The sequence below is a fragment of the Mesoplodon mirus genome, assembly GCF_964341445.2.
Source record: "Mesoplodon mirus genome assembly, chromosome: 5".
Lineage (NCBI taxonomy): Eukaryota > Metazoa > Chordata > Mammalia > Artiodactyla > Ziphiidae > Mesoplodon > Mesoplodon mirus.
Window position 1 is genome coordinate 38,652,096 of NC_138980.1, and position 17,105 is coordinate 38,669,200.

At 51.9% G+C, this 17,105-nt stretch overlaps 1 protein-coding gene across 2 annotated transcripts; it reads left to right on the top strand.

Annotated features, from left to right (window-relative positions):
* The first annotated feature begins 1,748 nt into the window (after positions 1 to 1,748).
* On the top strand, positions 1,749 to 11,067 carry ANGPTL4 (angiopoietin like 4). 2 transcript variants are annotated; one of them, XM_082623576.1, is made up of 7 exons: positions 1,749 to 2,264; positions 2,440 to 2,550; positions 2,676 to 2,793; positions 4,975 to 5,088; positions 5,416 to 5,511; positions 5,600 to 5,881; positions 9,915 to 11,067. In XM_082623576.1, the coding sequence occupies exons 1-7, from the start codon at positions 1,929 to 1,931 to the stop codon at positions 9,932 to 9,934; spliced, it is 1,077 nt and encodes a 358-aa protein (XP_082479702.1). In that variant the 5' UTR covers positions 1,749 to 1,928; the 3' UTR covers positions 9,935 to 11,067. The 2 variants fall into 2 exon arrangements, with proteins under 2 accessions (XP_082479702.1, XP_082479701.1); XM_082623575.1 differs by lacking the exon at positions 9,915 to 11,067 and adding an exon at positions 6,605 to 7,265.
* The last annotated feature ends 6,038 nt before the right edge of the window (positions 11,068 to 17,105 follow it).

A 17,105-nucleotide genomic window follows, 5' to 3' on the forward strand; every position in this document is an offset into this window, starting at 1 on the left:
ACTCTCAACCACTGCGCCACCAGGGAAGCCCCGCATGTCACCTTTCTAATGCCATTTACTTTGCCCAGAGTAGCCTACATTGGGTGGAGGGGGCATCTTGCCCACCATTATGGACCCAGCATAGTAACCAGCACACAGCAGGTACCAAAGAAACAATTGATCACGGTGATATGTTATTGCTGGGTCAAAGGTATATTCCACAGAGCAGTTTTTTAAGATATAATCCAGGGCCAGCTCTTGGTCTCTGGACAAATTCTTTTGTAGCCTGCTCACGGCAGGTGCCTCTAAGAGGCTTGGGTGTACTTTGTGCCCTCTGAAACACAGCACAGAGGTAGAAGCCCCTTAAAAGTGGATCAGAAAGAGGCCTTCAGGTTGGGAAGGTAATTGATCATTTTTCTCAGTGCAAGAAGCCAGGGAGGAGGAGAGCTCACTCTTGGATAGCTATGTCCCCCACTCAGAAGGAGGCCAGGGGCTGGGGGCTGGACAGGCCGGCTGCCAGGGCAAATGGTGGCTGTCTGGATCTATTCCTTGCCAAGGTTTTCCTCTCTGCCCTTCCCACCTGCCTGTCACTGCTGCCGGGATCTGCTATCCTGGCATCTGGCCCAGCCAAGTGTATGGGACGCACAGTTTTGGATTCCAGAGACTGAGCCGGCTCAGAGCCCTGCTGAGTCAACCTTGTTTTTCTTGCCTGTTCTCTGAGCCATCGTGCCCTGGGTTTTTCCTGGCAGGCAGGTTTCCTATGCCAGCCTCAATTTTCAGGCAAGGTATAGGGAAGTTGGTGGAAATGGAGGGGGAGAACTTTGGCAAAAGTTTGTTGAATAAATGCTTAGCCTTGTGAAATGAAAGTGGTCCACCTCGCAGCCTCACTCAGTTCTTCCACTGTCCCAACTCTGTCCCTACCCCAGGCTCAGAGTGTTGGGGTCTCTCCACCAGCCTGGGAACTCCATGTAGGAGAGCAGAGGACTGTTTGTGGAATGAATGAATGAATGAGGGAGAAGGGGGAGACCTTCCTTCCATGTATCCCCTCTTTCTGTTCCAAGGTTCCTGCTTTGATTCAGGCAAACACTCTGAAGACCCTGAGGGTAGACAGTGGGCAGTGGGGAGAGAGGCACCCGCTGGAGACTGAACAAGACAAATCTGGTCCCTGCCACCAGGGCATTAAAGTTGTGAGGAGTGGGATGAGGGACGTTAAAGAATCCCACAAACACATCTGCAACGACCAAGCCTTGAGCGGGAAGGAGCGCTAAAGCCCAAGATGTCTCCCTGGGAGACCAGCCTGGTCTTGGGGTGCTCTCCGGGAGGCGTTCCGGAGGCGGAGATGTTTGAGGGGTCCCGGGTTTCCGCCTAGCCCTGCTGGACTGAGCAGGACCCTCTTCCTCAGCTTTTGACTTGGGGAGGGGGTCAGGAATGCAGCCCGCACGCCCCGTCCCCGCTGACACCAGCGCCTTTTCCCCACTGAGCGCGGCGGGGGCTGGGGGGGGGCTCGAAATTCCGCGGTGAAAGGGACCGCGGTGAGAGGAAGTCACATCTCTCACGGTCAGTAGAGAAGGCACGGCTGACCAAGCACGTCCGGGCCTGGTGGGAGGAGCCAGAGTTTTGCACCTCCCAGGGCGCCCCTCACCCCCAAAACTACCCGGCCTCCAGCACACTGAACCCCACCCCCGACCCCACGCCCCGTCCCCGGAACTCCACGCGCCCCGCCTCCCAGGCTCCGCCTTCTACTCCCGCACTGTGCTTATAATAGAGGGCGTAGCGGGCACAAGCCAAGCTGTGATTCGAGTCTTTGCTCTGGCTTCTGCACCCAAGCGAGTCTCCACCAGGGCCCCCGCGCCTCCACCCCTCTCATCTCGACCTCCGAGTCCCCCTTGCGCCCCCTCACCCCTGCCTCTCCGATTCCCCGCGTCGCGGCGTCCACACCCCCCGGAAGGATGCGCTGTGCGCCAACAGCCGGAGCAGCCCTGGTGCTGTGCGCCGCCACCGCCGGGCTGCTGAGCGCGCAGGGCCGCCCGGAGCCTCCCGAGACGCCGCGCTTCGCCTCCTGGGATGAGGTGAATGTGCTGGCGCACGGGCTCCTGCAGCTCGGCAACGGGCTACGCGAGCACGTGGAGCGCACCCGTGGGCAGCTGGGCGAGCTGGAGCGGCGTCTGGGCTCGTGCGGGGCCTCCTGCAAGGATCCTGAGGGGTCAGCCGCGCCTCCGTTCGCCCCGGAGAATCTGGTCCCTCCCGGCGGCGACGCAGTCCCGGAGACCCTCCAAAGCTTTCAGGTACGTACGCTCCTACTGCCCTGGAAGGGTGTGGACGGGAGGGGGCACATCCCGGACTCCCTGGGCTCTCCTGCCCGGGCCTCAAAGGATGGAGAGTCGGGGGTAGGACCGGGGATGAATGGAGAAGTTGGCGGCGGAAGGCCAGATCCTCACCAAGGTTTTATACTCTTCCCAGACTCAGCTCAAGGCTCAGAACAGCAGGATCCAGCAACTCTTCCAGAAGGTGGCCCAGCAGCAGCGGCACCTGGAGAAGCAGCACCTGAGAATCCAGAATCTGCAGAGCCAGGTGCCCGATGCTTGCCCCAGATGGGGAGGGAGGTTGAAGTTGGACCTATGGGTCTGGACGTGGAGCTAAGCAGGTCAAGCAGCCTGAGCCAGCCAGACCTGACCCCTCCTCCTGTCCTGTCCCAGATGGGCCACTTGGCCCCCATGCACCTGGGCCACGGGGTGGCCAAGCGTGCCAGGAGGAAGAGGCTACCCAAGATGGCCCAGCTTGCTGGCCCAGCTCACAATATCAGCCGCCTGCACAGTGAGTGTCCAGACCTTTGCTGTTCTCTGGAAACCACGGCCCCACTATTCTTGCCCCCCCCCCTTCTCAGGTCCACCTTACTGAGAAGGAGAGAGGCCCCGGCCTTGCGTTCCTGTGGGCTGATGGGTCTCTGGTGAAGGGGTGACTGGGACACCCCCTCCTCAGCCCTCTCCCTGCCCCACGGGGCCACCCCACCCTTCTTCCCAGCAAGCCACTGGGATTTCCCCAAAGCCTCACGGGCCACTAACTGGAGCAGCAGGCGGCTGGGAAAGAGGGTCCAAGGGGGACTTGAGCTGCAGAGGTGTGGGAAAAGGGGTGGTACAGCTCAGGGACACCTTCCTGCAGGTTGGAACCTTTTAGGAGGACAGTTTGGGGGACAAAAGGGTGCCAGCTAGGGAGGCTGGAGCCCTCATTGGGTGAAGAGAGAATGGCGGCCTGGGAGGAGAGGTTCTGATGTTTGGCCACCACTTAATGGGCTTTTAGAGTGTGGATCTAGGAGGGGAGGCTAGGGCAGGGAACCCCCATCTCCTTGGCCAGACGCACCACTCTTGCATCTCTTACAAATCCAGGGCTCCTGACTCACACACCTCTTCCGTCCCACAACCTTCTATTGGCCCGGAAGTCCCTGATCAGCCCTTCCCACGCACCCCCCCCCCAACTTCTGGTTCCTTTATTGTGTATGCCCCATAGCATCCCAGATCTCCTAACATGTCTGTAGGTATCTGACACAGATTCCCAGCTCCCGGTGTCTCTGTCCCACTGCTCCAGACCTGGCTGGCTTCCCTGTGGTCCTCCTACCCCATCACCCAGCCTGGCATCTGCAGCAGTCTGCAGCCAACTGGGTGAAAGTTCAGATCTCCCTCTTCACACCCTCGGGCTGGTTGCTGGCTTCCCGCCCTCTAGTCTTGAGGGCTCTGGCACCTCCCCGTCCCACCACTCTCCCTCCCCTCCCAAACCGTAGCCCTGGGATGAGCGGCTTCTGGGTGGGGCCCGCAGGCATAGATCCAGGCTGGGGAATGTGATGCGGAAGGGGGGTCGTGCGTAGGTTTGGGGACTCCAGGCTCAGCCCTGCCAAGTATGGGAAAGTTCAGAGCTGAGGAGACAAACAGCTGCTGTTAATGGAAGCCACATTAGTGGTTTGGCGGGCTGCCTGTTGTGATTGGAAGAGAGGAAAGTAGGGGAAAGGGGAGCTGCCTCAGGGGCCAGAAATGCCTCCAGTCATCTGGGCCCGCCCCCACTCCCACAGTGTGGACACGTTCACCCCGCGACCTAAGCCTTCCCCTCCCGCTGCGACCTTTCCCCTACTTTCCGGGCTGGGCTGGGGCTGGGCTGGGCTGGGGGCGGGGACTTCCCCGGTCTGCAGATGTGCCCTGGCCATCCCTCCCTTTTTTCCTCCCTCCCTCCCTCCTTCACTCCTCAATCCTTCCCCCTCCCTCTCTGATACCTGGGACCCCAGGCAGGGCCTCTGTGGTGTCCCCAAGCCCCATCCAGGCCTGATTCCCCACCCGCCACTGGACAAAGCAGAGCCCCCTCCCGTTTGTTGCCTTTCTTGCCCCATCCCCACTCTGGTCCAGCTCCTTCAATCATTTCTCATGGCATCTTTAGTAAACAGCTGCTGTGGGCTGGGATCAGCCTGGGCACCGGTGCCAGATGGTGGGCAAAGAGCCATTCCTTGTCCCTAGCCTCATGGACCTCCTTCAGTGTGGGAAGTTGGAGAGAGACCATCAGATGACCCCAGTGTTGGGGAGTAGGAAGTCCTCAGTGCCCCTAACCTGGTCTGGGGGGGTGGGTCAGGGACATGAGCCCTTTCAGAAGCTGGGATCTTTAATATGAGGCAAGGAAAGGCATGAGGGAAGTGGGTCTCAGAACACTAGCACGTGCAAAGTCCCTGTGGCAGGAGGGTGTGTGGTACCAGGAAGGCTATGTGGCCAGAGGGTGGGCGTGCAGTGCAGGAAGAGGGAGGATGGGTACAGCAACCAGTCCTGGGGTGCCTTGTAGATTGTGTTGAGGAAAGGCATGGGGAGCTATGGAAGCCTTTAGGCAAGTGGGGGGTGTGTCATGAGCTCTAGATTGCCCCCTCCCGTCCCTGTCACCCGCTGCCCAGCCCCCAGACATGCCTATTTCCTGGAACCCCCAGGATTGCTCTCTGCTTCAATCCTCCCACCCTTATCTGCCCTGCAGGACTGCCCAGGGACTGCCAAGAGCTGTTTGAAGAGGGAGAGAGGCAAAGTGGATTGTTCCAGATCCAGCCCCAGGGGTCCTCCTCATTCCTGGTTAACTGCAAGATGACCTCAGGTAGGGATGCTCTGGCCCCCCAGGTACCCCAAATATCATGGGCCCGGTTGTCTTTCTGTCAAATGCAGCTCATCCCCCTCCCTCCCTTGCTCCCTGCTTTCTCCTTCCCTGCTGGATCCTTGGGACAAAGATCTAGGCAGGGCCCTCCGCCTGCTGACCCAGCCCATCTTCCTCCTTTGACCATCTTCCTCCAGTCCTGCTGGGATGGATGAAAGGAATATTGCTCTCCCTTGGTTTAGAGGTGGTTTGGGGTTTGGGAGCCAGATGGGGGAGTCAGGGTCTCTTGTAAGAAGAATCCTCCTGGTGACCTTGCACCTTTCTGGGCAGATGGAGGCTGGACTGTAATCCAGAGGCGCCAGGATGGCTCAGTGGACTTTAACCAGCCCTGGGAAGCCTACAAGGATGGCTTCGGAGACCCCCAAGGTGGGTGTTTCCTGCAGGCCAGAGGCACAGGGGGAGGAGGGGGCCACGGAGGTGGGTCATTCTCACAGATGGCCCTTTCCCACTGTAGGTGAGTTCTGGCTGGGCCTGGAGAAGGTGCACCGCATCGTGGGGGACCGTGGCAGCCGCCTGGCTGTGCAGCTGCAGGACTGGGAGGGCAATGCCGAGTCATTGCAGTTCCCTGTCCACCTGGGTGGCGAAGACACAGCCTACAGCCTGCAGCTCACGTCACCTGTGGCCAGCAAACTGGGTGCCACTGCCTTCTCACCCAGCGGCCTCTCCCTGCCTTTCTCCACTTGGGACCAAGACCACGACCTCCGCGGAGACAAGAACTGTGCGAAGAGCCTCTCTGGTGAGCAAGCAAGCTCTGTCCCTCCTTGTCTTGCCCTTTGCCACACAGCTGGGACCTCCCCTCCCTACCTTTCTGCATCCGTCCCCTGCCTTCAACTCCATCTATTCCCTCCCCACTTTTCTCCTTATGTGCAGCATACCCTTGGGCAACTGACTTAACACTTCACTTACTCCATCTTCAAAATGGGTATAACCATACCATCCACACCATAGGATTATTATGAACATATGATGAGATGACGTTTGTGGGATGGTGGCTGGTGTGTGGCAAAGCCATCGAGACAGACCCCATCTTGTTCTAATGAAATCGGAGGCAGAGCCCGGGCCCTGTGAAGTGAAACATATGAAACTGCCTTTTGGTGGGTCAAAGAAGGATGGAATAATGGTTAATTTCATATGGTTCAATCTAATATAAACTAGTGAGATGCACGACAGTCATAGAGAGGCTTTAATAAATGTTTGCCATGTGCCAGGTACAGAGAAGTCACTCGCCAGGGTCACAGACATAAAAGCTGCAGTTACCGGGAAGGGGGGGTGCCCAGAGCCCCTGAGGTGCCTTTGTCACAACCTGGGGTTCCTCAGAACACAGTTTGACAACCACTGCCAAAGACATCTCATCTAAAGTGTGTGACGTCCAACACCCAGCCTCATCCCCATCCCGGCCCCAGTGGAGGCCCAAGGACCCATGGGCCTGACCAAGTCCCCTTTTTTCTGACCCCGGCAGGTGGCTGGTGGTTCGGTACCTGCGGCCACTCCAATCTTAATGGCCAGTATTTCCATTCCATCCCGCGGCAGCGGCAGCAGCTTAAGAAGGGCATCTTCTGGAAGACCTGGCGGGGCCGGTACTACCCGCTGCAGGCCACCACCATGCTGATCCAGCCCACAGTGGCCAAAGCAGCCTCCTAGCCTCCTCGTTGGGGCCTGGTCCCAGGCTCCTGGAGGACAGTGACTCTGATTCTGGCCCAGCATGTGGCCACTCCCTGCCGGGGCGGGGGCTCCGAGCAGGGGCCATCTGAAACCTCATGGACAGAGATGTCCACGACTGGAGATGCCCCCGCGATGAGTGGGGGCTGCAGGAAATGCCTTCTGAGAAGAACAGAGCTGCAGGGCTGCAGGGCACAGACCCCGAAAGCGTGGGACACGGGGGCATTGAAGCCCACTCCTCGCCCGCCCGAGGAGTAGGGGACGCAGAGGGACCACTCGGGGGCAGCCAGGCCGGCCCTTGATGGCGGATTCAGTCACGTTGACTGGCTGGGGGACCAGGACTCCCATAGGCCCCGGGCGCCCTTGTGGTGCTGTAGCGTGTGGGTGCTATAGGCGAGCCCGCGCTGACGGCATCTGGGCTGAGCCCACGGAATTCTTGGAATAAAAGCAACCTCAGAACATTTCGTTCCTTTTCGTCCTTTGTTTTTGTTTTAAAAAGTGGACAGTTTTCAAAGTCCACATAAACATGTTCCCAGGGTGGAGGGTGAATGCTTCCGGGGCTCTTGAGGACAACGCTTGTTATCCCTACCACCTCCGACAACTGATTTCAGTTTCCTTCACTTATGATTTCATGATACGTATCTCATTTTTTATTTTCAAAGTTACAAAATAAAACCCTCATTCAGTCCTTCTGGAAGCAGGTAATAGAGAAAATAAGCCCTTCCTGACCATACTTAGGCGTATGAATCACTTAACTTTTTTTTTTTTTTTTTTTTTTTTTTTTGCGGTACGCGGGCCTCTCACTGTTGTGGCCTCTCCCGTTGCGGAGCACAGGCTCCGGACGCGCAGGCCCAGCGGCCATGGCTCACGGGCCCAGCCGCTCCGCGGCATATGGGATCCTCCCAGACCGGGGCACGAACCCGTATCCCCTGCATCGGCAGGCGGACTCTCAACCACTGCGCCACCAGGGAGGCCCCACTATTAACTTTTTAGTGTCCTGCCATCTGATAGAAGTATGATGTGAGTTGTGTGTTTAATTTTATTTTTTTGTAGCCACATTTTTTTTTTAATTTATTTATTTATTTTTGGCTGTGTTGGGTCTTTGTTTCTGTGCGAGGGCTTTCTCCAGTTGCGGCGAGCGGGGGCCACTCTCCATTGCAGTGCGTGGGCCTCTAACTGTTGCGCCCTCCCTTGTTGCGGAGCACAGGCTCCAGACGCGCAGGCTCAGTAGTTGTGGCTCACAGGCCTAGTTGCTCTGCGGCATGTGGGATCTTCCCAGACCAGGGCTCGAACCCGTGTCCCCTGCATTGGCAGGCAGACCCTCCACCACTGTGCCACCAGGGAAGCCCTGTAGCCACGTTTTAAAAAAAAAAAAAAACGAAAAGTTTTAAAAGTAAAAAAAAATTTTAGGAATATACTTCATTGAACCCAACATTTCCAAATATTACTGTTTCAACATGTGGTCAATATAAAAGTTATTGATGAGATTTTTTTTTTTTTTTTTTTTTGCGATACGTGGGCTTCTCACTGCTGTGGCCTCTCCTGTTGCGGAGCACAGGCTCCGGATGCGCAGGCTCAGCAGCCATGGCTCACGGACCCAGCCGCTCCGCAGCATGTGGGATCTTCCCAGACTGGGGCATGAACCCGTGTCCCCTGCATTGGCAGGCGGACTCTCAACCACTGCGCCACCAGGGAAGCCCTGATGAGATATTTGACATGGCTTTTTGTACTGAGTCTTCCAAATTCAGTATGGATTTCACACTTATGGTGCATCTCAGTTTGGACTGGCCGTATTTAAGGGCTTAGTATCCACAGTGGCCAATGGCCCCCATCTTGGACAGCCCAGCTCTACTGTGTGACATTAATGCAGTGTTTTGGGTAAATTCTTCCCATTTTTGGCCATGTCTGCAGAAGTTTTCCTTTAAATTGGCTTTAAAAAAATATATATATATGTATCTTGGGACTTCCCTGGTGGTCCAGTGGTTAAGAATCCGCCTTCCAGTGCAGGGAACGCAGGTTCCATCCCTGGTCAGGGAGCTACCATTGCACATGCCGCAGGGCAACTAAGCCCGAGCACCACAACTAGAGAGCCTGTGTGCTGCAACTACTGAGCCCACGCACTCTGGAGCCTGCGTGCCACAACTAGAGAGAAGCCTGCTGGCTGCAACGAAAGGTCCCACATGACGCAACTAAGACCTGATGCAGCCAAAAATAAATAGATATTAAAATATATATATGTATCTAAAATTCAGCTAATATTTCTTGAGCACTTACTACAGGTCAGGCCCTGTCCCAAGTGCTTGGGATACTCTAGTGAACAGAAAGATCACTGCCTGCACCACGCTTGCCTTCAAAGCCCCTCCCATTACAGAGAAGGTGACTTACAATTGATGGTCCAAACTGGAGACACTGTTGAGAGTGAAAGGGGAGGTGTTAATAATTAAGCCAGACAACAGATGTAAAGCAGCTCACTCCCAGGCATATAGGGACTTACTGACCCAGTTTCTAAAAATGTAGTCACATATCTTACAGCATGTGGAAAACCCTGCCATAAATAGGTTAGTAAAACTAAACTCGGTGAAAACAAAACAATGCAAATGCTTTCAAATTCCAGCTAGAGGGAATTCCCTGGCCATCCAGTGGTTAGGACTCCATGCTTTCACGGCTGTCAGTGTGGGCTCAATCCCTGGTGGGGGAACTAAGATCCCACAAGCCCTGCCACCGGGCCAAAAAAAAAAAAAAAAAAAAAATCCAGCTAGAAAACTGATCTATGGTGAAAAAAACCCCCCACAATAAACGAATAGTGGTTGCCTCTGGAAGGGTGGGAGGTGGGTTAGGGATTGACTCGGAAGGGATATAAGGGAACTTTCCCAAGTGAAGGTGATGTTCTGAACCTCAATAGAGGTGGGTTACTCCCCTATTCACCTTTGCCTTGGTGAGTATACACTTAAGATTTGTGCATTTCATTGTATGTAAATTTCACCTTAAAAAAAAAAGCTACAACGGTCATAAAAAGACATAGAACTCTAGTTAATGGTATGCATGCTGAAGTGTTTTAGAGGTGCAGTAAACGGATGTCTTCAATTTGGTTTTATTAAATTTTTTTCCAGCTTTATTGAGATGTAATTAACACACAACAGGACTTCTCTGATGGCGCAGTGGTTAAGAATCCGCCTGCCAATGCAGGGGACATGGGTTGGATCACTGGTCTGGGAAGATCCCACATGCCGCGGAGCAACTAAGCCCGTACTGAGCCTGCGTTCTAGAGCCCATGAGCCACAACTACTGAAGCCCACGCGCCTAGAGCCCGTGCTCCACAACAAGAGAAGCCACTGCAGTGAGAAGCCTGCGCACTGCAACGAAGAGTAGCCCCTGCTCACCGCAACTAGAGAACACCCGTGTGCAGCAACAAAGACCCAACGCAGCCAAAAATAAATTAATTAAAAAACATAAAACACTCTGTAAGTTTAAGGTGTACGACATGTTGACTTGATACACATATACTGTGAAATGATAAGCACCCTAGCATTAGCCAACGCCTCCATCACATCACACAATTACCTTTTCCTTTTTGGTGGTGAGAACATTGAAGATCTACTCTCTTAGCAGCTTTCAGGTACACAATACAGTATTACTTGTAATCACCATGCTGTCCATTAGATCCCCTAAATCTTCAACTTCCTTTGAAACGCATCAAAAAATTAGATGACGGGTGGCTAGAGAAATGGATATGGAGTAAAGCAAAATGTTAATAGTGCGATCTGGGTCTGGGTATTCTCTGTACAATTCTTTCAGTTTTTCTAAATGTTTAAAAAATTTCACAATGAAATGTATGTAGGGAAGAAAATCCTAACGAGATCCTGTTGCCTTCTAAAGGCTCTCTCATCCTTCATCTGAGCTCAAAAAGGGAGATGAGGATTAGATAATTGTTGAAGAGATATGAGCAAGAGAGAGTGAGCCTCTCTCCTTGATGGGTAATAAAGGTCTTCAAGAATTGAAAAAAAAGGGAGAGGGATAAATTAGGAGTTTGGGATTAGCATATACACACAACTATATATAAAATAGATAAACAACAAGGACCTACTGTGTAGCACAGGGAACTCTACTCAATATTTTGTAATAACCTATAAAGGAAAAGAATCTGAAAAGGAATATATGTGTGTGTGTGCGTGTATAACTCAATTACTTTGCTGTACACCTGGAACTAACACAAAATTGTAAATCAACGATACTTCAATAAAAAATTTAATTCATTAAAAAAAAGGAATTGGGCTTCCCTGGTGACTCAGTGGTTGAGAGTCCACCTGCTGATGCAGGGGACATGGGTTCGTGCCCCAGTCCGGGAAGATCCTGCATGCCGCGGAGTGGCTGGGCCCATGAGCCATGGCTGCGGAGAGGCCACAACAGTGAGAGGCCCGCGTACCACAAAAAAAAATAAAAATAAAAAAATAATAAATTAAATTAAATTTTAAAAAGGAATTGAGGGCTTCCCTGGTGGCACAGTGGTTAAGAATCTGCCTGGCAATGCAGGAGACCTGGGTTCGAGCCCTGGTCCAGGAAGATCCCACATGCCATAGAGCAACTAAGTCCCTGCGCCACATCTACTGAACCTGCACCCTAGAGCCCACGAGCCACAACTACTGAGCCCATGTGCCACAGCTACTGAAGCCCGTGCGCCTAGAGCCTGTGCTCCACAACAAGAGAAGCCACCGCAATGAGAAGCCTGCACACCGCAACGAAGAGTAGCCCCCTCTCGCCACAACTAGAGAAAGCCCATGCACAGCAACAAAGACCCAGTGCAGCCAAAAATAAATAAATAAATAAATTTATTTATTAAAAAAAATTTTTTTAAAGGAATTGAAAAAAGGTAGGACTTTCACAGTATGTGGTTCAATGTTATTTAATGCACTGCTTGCAATTATCACCCGTATCATATGGCACATTATCATAGGGCACGTTTGGGAGAAACAGCATCTGCCTATGCCCTGAGCCCCAGCTGCTGTTTTAATAGGAGAACCTATTTTTCCAATATTCCTAGGGGTTCCTTGGGAAGGTAGTGGGGGCCTCTTTCACTAGAGGAGAGCCTCTGTGTTGGGGACACACTAGCTTCCCTGGGGCCCTGGCTGAGCATGGGTGACGAACTCCTCAACACTTGGAGGCCAGACCCTCTCCAGGATCCTTGTTTGGGGGTGTCCTGTATAGGGCAGGCTTGAAGAGTCTCCCTTGAGACCACTGTGGCTGAACTGGTGGGGAGTCCAGTCTGCTGAGGTGGGGGCAGAGCCCTCCCTGTTATGCACTCTTTATTCTCAGGTTCTGCCAAAGAGGGCTGATGGCTCCAATCCTGCTCCTTCTTCTGCTATCACCTCCTCCTCCAACACAGCATTTCCTGCCCCTCCATCACTGGGAATGACAGAAAGAGTAACCACCATGGCTGGGAACGCAACAAGAGCCAGGAAGTGAATCCTGACTCAGCCAACTTCAGAGCTGGGGCTCTTAACCATGTCACTCTCCTGGGGAGGGGCCAGGACAGGACACTCGAGCTCTGTGGCCTCAGCTCCTGCGTCCGGAAAATAGGGATGGTCTGGTACCTCACCCTCCCATCTGCACCACCCCTTCCTGTTCTCCAGGTTCTGTGAGGATTTCATGTAGCATTACAGGAAAAGCAGTCTGAGCAGTGTCTGGCTCATGGTGAGCACACAACATAAACGTGAGCCATCACTACCAACACTGTCATTACTATGAGCCGTGCTGGGTGGGCGCGGGAAGAACATGACCCACACAGGAGAAATGCCTTCATGGCGGAGGTCACTTTTGAGTCAGTGTTTATTTTTTTTTCTTCTTATTTAAAATCATGTTTATTAAGAAGGTTTACTTTTTTAAAAAAACATTTATTTTATTGAAGTATAGTCGATTTACAATGTTGTGGGGTTTTTTGTTTCGTGGTTTTTGGCCATATGGCTTGTGGGATCCTAGTTACCCGACCAGCGATTGGACCCACACCCCCGGCAAAGAAAACACGAAGTTCTAACCACTAGACCGTCAGGGAATTCCCTACAATGTTGTGTTAATTTCTGCTGTACAGCACACTGATTCAGTTATACATATATATGTATAATTTATATATATATATACATATATATAAGTTCTTTTTCATATTCTTTTCCATTATGGTTTCTCACAGGATATTGAATATAGTTCCCTGTGCTATATAGTAGGACCTTCTTGGGTTTTTTTTTTTTTTTTTAAGGCCTTTATTGAATTTGTTACAATACTACTTCTGTTTTATGTTTGGTTTTTTTGGCCCCAAGGCGTGTGGGATCTTAGCTCCCTGACCACGGATGGAACCCACACCCACTGCATTGGAAGGCGAAGTCTTAACCACTGGACCACCAGGGAAGTCCCGACCTTCTTGTTTATCCATTCTATGTATAATAGTTTGCATCTACTAATCCCAAACTCCCAGTCCATCCCTCCCCCATGAGTCAGTTTTCAAAGGATAAAAATTCTACAAAGATGGGGGAGGGGTGTGGCACCGCAGGAGGAGAGCACCGGGAGACCAAAAGCCTGGCTGCCTTGGAAGGAAGCACAGCTCCTGTCTGGGGAACCAGTGCATCGCCCCACCTGGCTGCAGCGAGAGGCAAGAAGCTTCGGTGGTGAATGGGTGGGGAGGGGGTTTGGGCGGGAAAGTGCTGGGCTTCAAGCCTACAGCCCAGGAGTGTGCAAAGGCCACTAGGGTCCTCCCTGGACTGGCCTCCAGCCTGCCTCATCTGTTCCCCTAATCTCATCTCTGGGCCCTTGGACTCAACTCTCCAGCCACTGTGGCCTCCTGGCTGTTCAGAGCCATTGGGCTTTCTCTCACTTCTTTATTTTGTCTGTCTAAAATGCTGTTCCCACCACCTCCTCCCCCTCCCTCAGACTCAGTGTAAATGCCACCTCCTCCTGGGATGCCTTCCCTGCCTCCCTAACTAAGTAGATCCGCCGTCACATAGCCCAGTTTATTCCTGGGCTCACTGCACTCTGAAATTTCTTGTGCGTGCTGTTGTTTACTTGCTTCTTGTCTACCTGTTCCACTAGACTGTCAGCTCCCCAAGGGCTGGGACTTGGTCTCCTTCAACTCTGCATCTCCAGCCCATAGAGCATTGCCTGGCCCAATGTAGGTGCTCAGTAAATGCTTACTTAAGGCAGGACTAAAAGATTTTTAAACAAGGGAGCGAGATAACCTGACATGTTTTAAAAGACTCTCGGGGTGGGGGGGATAAATTAGGAGTTTGGTATTAACATATACACACTACTATATATAAAATAGATAACCAGGGACTTCCTTGGTGGTCCAGTGGTTAAGACTCTGCACTCCTAATGCAGGGGGCCCAGGTTCGATCCCTGGTCAGGAAACTAGATCCCGCATGCCGCAACTAAAAGCCCACATGCCTCAAAGAAGATCCTGCATGCTGCAACTAAGACCCGGTGTAGTCCAATAAATAAATAAATAATTTAAAAAGTATATAAATAAATAAAATAGATAGCCAACAAGGGTCCACTGTATAGCACGGGGAGCTATATTTAATATCTTGTAATAACCTATAATGGAAAAGAATCTGAAAAAGAATATATATGCCAGTGAATCACTTTGCTGTACGCCTGAAACTAACACATTGTAAATCAACTATACTTCAATTTTTAAAAAATAAATTTATTGATTGATTTATTTTTGGCTGTGTTGGGTCTTCGTTGCTGCGCACGGGCTTTCTTTAGTTGCGGCGAGAGGGGGCTACTCTTCATTGTGGTCACGGGCTTCTCATTGGGTGGCTTCTCTTGTTGCACAGCACAGGATCTAGGTGCGCGGGCTTCAGTAGCTGTGGCACGCAGGCTCAGTAGTTGTGGCTAGTGGGCCCTAGAGCGCAGGCTCAGTAGTTGTGGTGCACGGGCTTAGTTGCTCCACGGCATGTGGGATTTTCCCGGACCAGGGCTCGAACCCGTGTCCCCTGCATTGGCAGGTGGATTCTTAACCACTGTGCCACCAGGGAAGTCTCCCCAATTTAAAAAAAAATTTATTTATTTATTTGGTTATGTTGGGTCTTAGTTGCGGCAGGCAGGCAGGCTCCTTAGTCGTGGCATGTGGGCTCCTTAGTTGCAGCATGCAGGCTCCTCAGTGTGGCACACAAACTCTTGGTTGTGGCATGCATGTGGGATCTAGTTCCCTGACCAGGGATCAAACTTGGGCCCCCTGCATTGGGAGCACAGACTCTTAACCACTGCGCCACCAGGGAAGTCCCTATCCTTCAATTTAAAAATACATAAATAGGAATTGCCTGGTGGTCCAGTGGTTAGGATGTGGTTCTTTCATTGCTGAGGGCCCAGGTTCAATCCCTCGCTGGGGAGCTAAAATCCCACAAGCCATGCGGCATGGTCCAAAAAATTTTAATTTAATTTTTAAAATAAATAAATAAATAAAAGACTCCATGTGGCTGCTATGGGAAGAACAGACTGTGTGGGGTGAGCTCAGAGCAGGGAGCTTTGGGAGCAGGAAACTACACAGGTCCGTGAAGTGATGACAGGGCCAGTATAGGGGTGGTGGCAGTGGTGTAGGAGGGAGGAGGGACAGAGTAAGGCAACTGAGGGAGGGATTGGGAGAGAGGGGCAGGGGAGTAAAGGACGAGGAGGAGAGGGGAGTCCACCACCTCTGGCTTTGATGATGTGGGTGAAGGGATGGAGTCACAGGAGGAGGAGAGGATATGGGAAAAAGAGGCCAAATTTGTGTTTGGGATGCCTGATGACCCAAGGATGAGGTCCAGGAGGCAATAATTATTATTATTATAATTAGCACATGAGCTATACTTACATTATCACTAATCAAACATTTCTGGGACTTCCCTGGTGGTCCAGTGGTCAAGACTCCACACTCCCAATGCAGGGGGCCTGGGTCTGATCCCTGTTCAGGAAACTAGATCCCGCATGCCGCAACGAAGATCCCACGTGCCACAACTAAGACCCGCACGGCCAAATAAATAAATAAATATTTAAAAACAAAACACAACGTTTATTGCCCAATGGGGACACAGCAGCGGCTGCCACAGACACAGCCCCTGCCCTCACAGGGCTGATGTTCTGTTGGTGGGGGACAGAAACTAAATAGGATTGTGAAAATTTAAAAGAGGAAACCTCAACTAAAATTGGAGTCAGGAAGTCTTGCAGAGGGAGCTCTTATGCCCTGCTACTCCTCAGTTACCCCAAACAGGAAGACATCAATTACAGACCCCAACCAAAAGAGATGTATGTACCTTGCACTCCCAAACAGTAACTGCAATTACTTTACTAAAGCTGAAGAGATTTTCTTCCCTCCCAGCAACAAGCCCAGCCAATGGAAACACCACAACTTAGCCAATGAGAAGCTGTCCTCACCTGAACGCTTACTTTCCTCCGAATTAACTTTCATTTTACTATTGTCCATGACTTCTTGTCTCACCCTCTTTTCTATAAAAGTCTTCCATTTTGTACAACCTCTGGGAGTATCTCTGCTTGACAGATGAGATGCTGCTTGATTCATGAATCTTTTAATAAAGGCAATTAAACCTTCACACTTACTCAGTAGAAGTTTGTTTTTTAACAGGATGGAGAAAGAAATGCATACTTTAATGTAAAGTAGGGATAAATCCTTAGGGTGGGAGATGGAAAAAAACAGGATAAGGGGACAGAGAATGGGAGACAGTCTGACACCCAGTAAGGATTTATAAATATTTGTTAAACAAAGACTTAATGACAGGCAGTGGGTGGTTGATTTAGTATGTGTTTAGGTCAATGATCTAGTCATACTCCAAAGATTCCATAAGGTGAGTTTCTCCCGTTTTATAGAGGGAGCAAACTGCAACCCAGAGAGGAGAGGAGACCTCTAAGCTAAAAAAGTCCCCACTCAGATGTCCCCTCAGAAACTGTCATTTCTGGGGGCAGCGGGGGTGGGGTGGGGATGGGCGGCCCGCAGAGCAGCGCGCATTGACCTATGACGTCATCGGGACGGTAAATAGCGTAACACTACCTGGACGTAGCCCCATTTCCCCTCCCGGACAGGTCCTCTGCTGGTCCGGTACTGTCTGAATCAAACCTCTCACTGGCTACTCGCTCCGTCAATCCGTTTCATTCTTCCAGTTTTCCGCCCCGCCTTCCAGAGCTCTCCTGTGATAGGCTGGCGAGGCCGTCACTTCAGAAAGGTCCGCATTCCTTCCGCCTTTCTCCAGGAGACCGAGGGAGAAGAAGGTGGATCTCCGGCGGCGCCCACCCCGGGGGCTCTGCTTCCGCCTCTTATTGGC

Coding starts and splice junctions, on each gene's coding strand:
- ANGPTL4 (XM_082623575.1), top strand. CDS start 1,929: ATGCGCTGTGCGCCAACAGCCGGAGCAGCCCTGGTGCTGTGCGCCGCC. Junction 2,551..2,675: donor TCCAGAATCTGCAGAGCCAG/GTGCCCGATGCT, acceptor GTCCTGTCCCAG/ATGGGCCACTTGGCCCCCAT. Junction 5,089..5,415: donor TAACTGCAAGATGACCTCAG/GTAGGGATGCTC, acceptor CTTTCTGGGCAG/ATGGAGGCTGGACTGTAATC.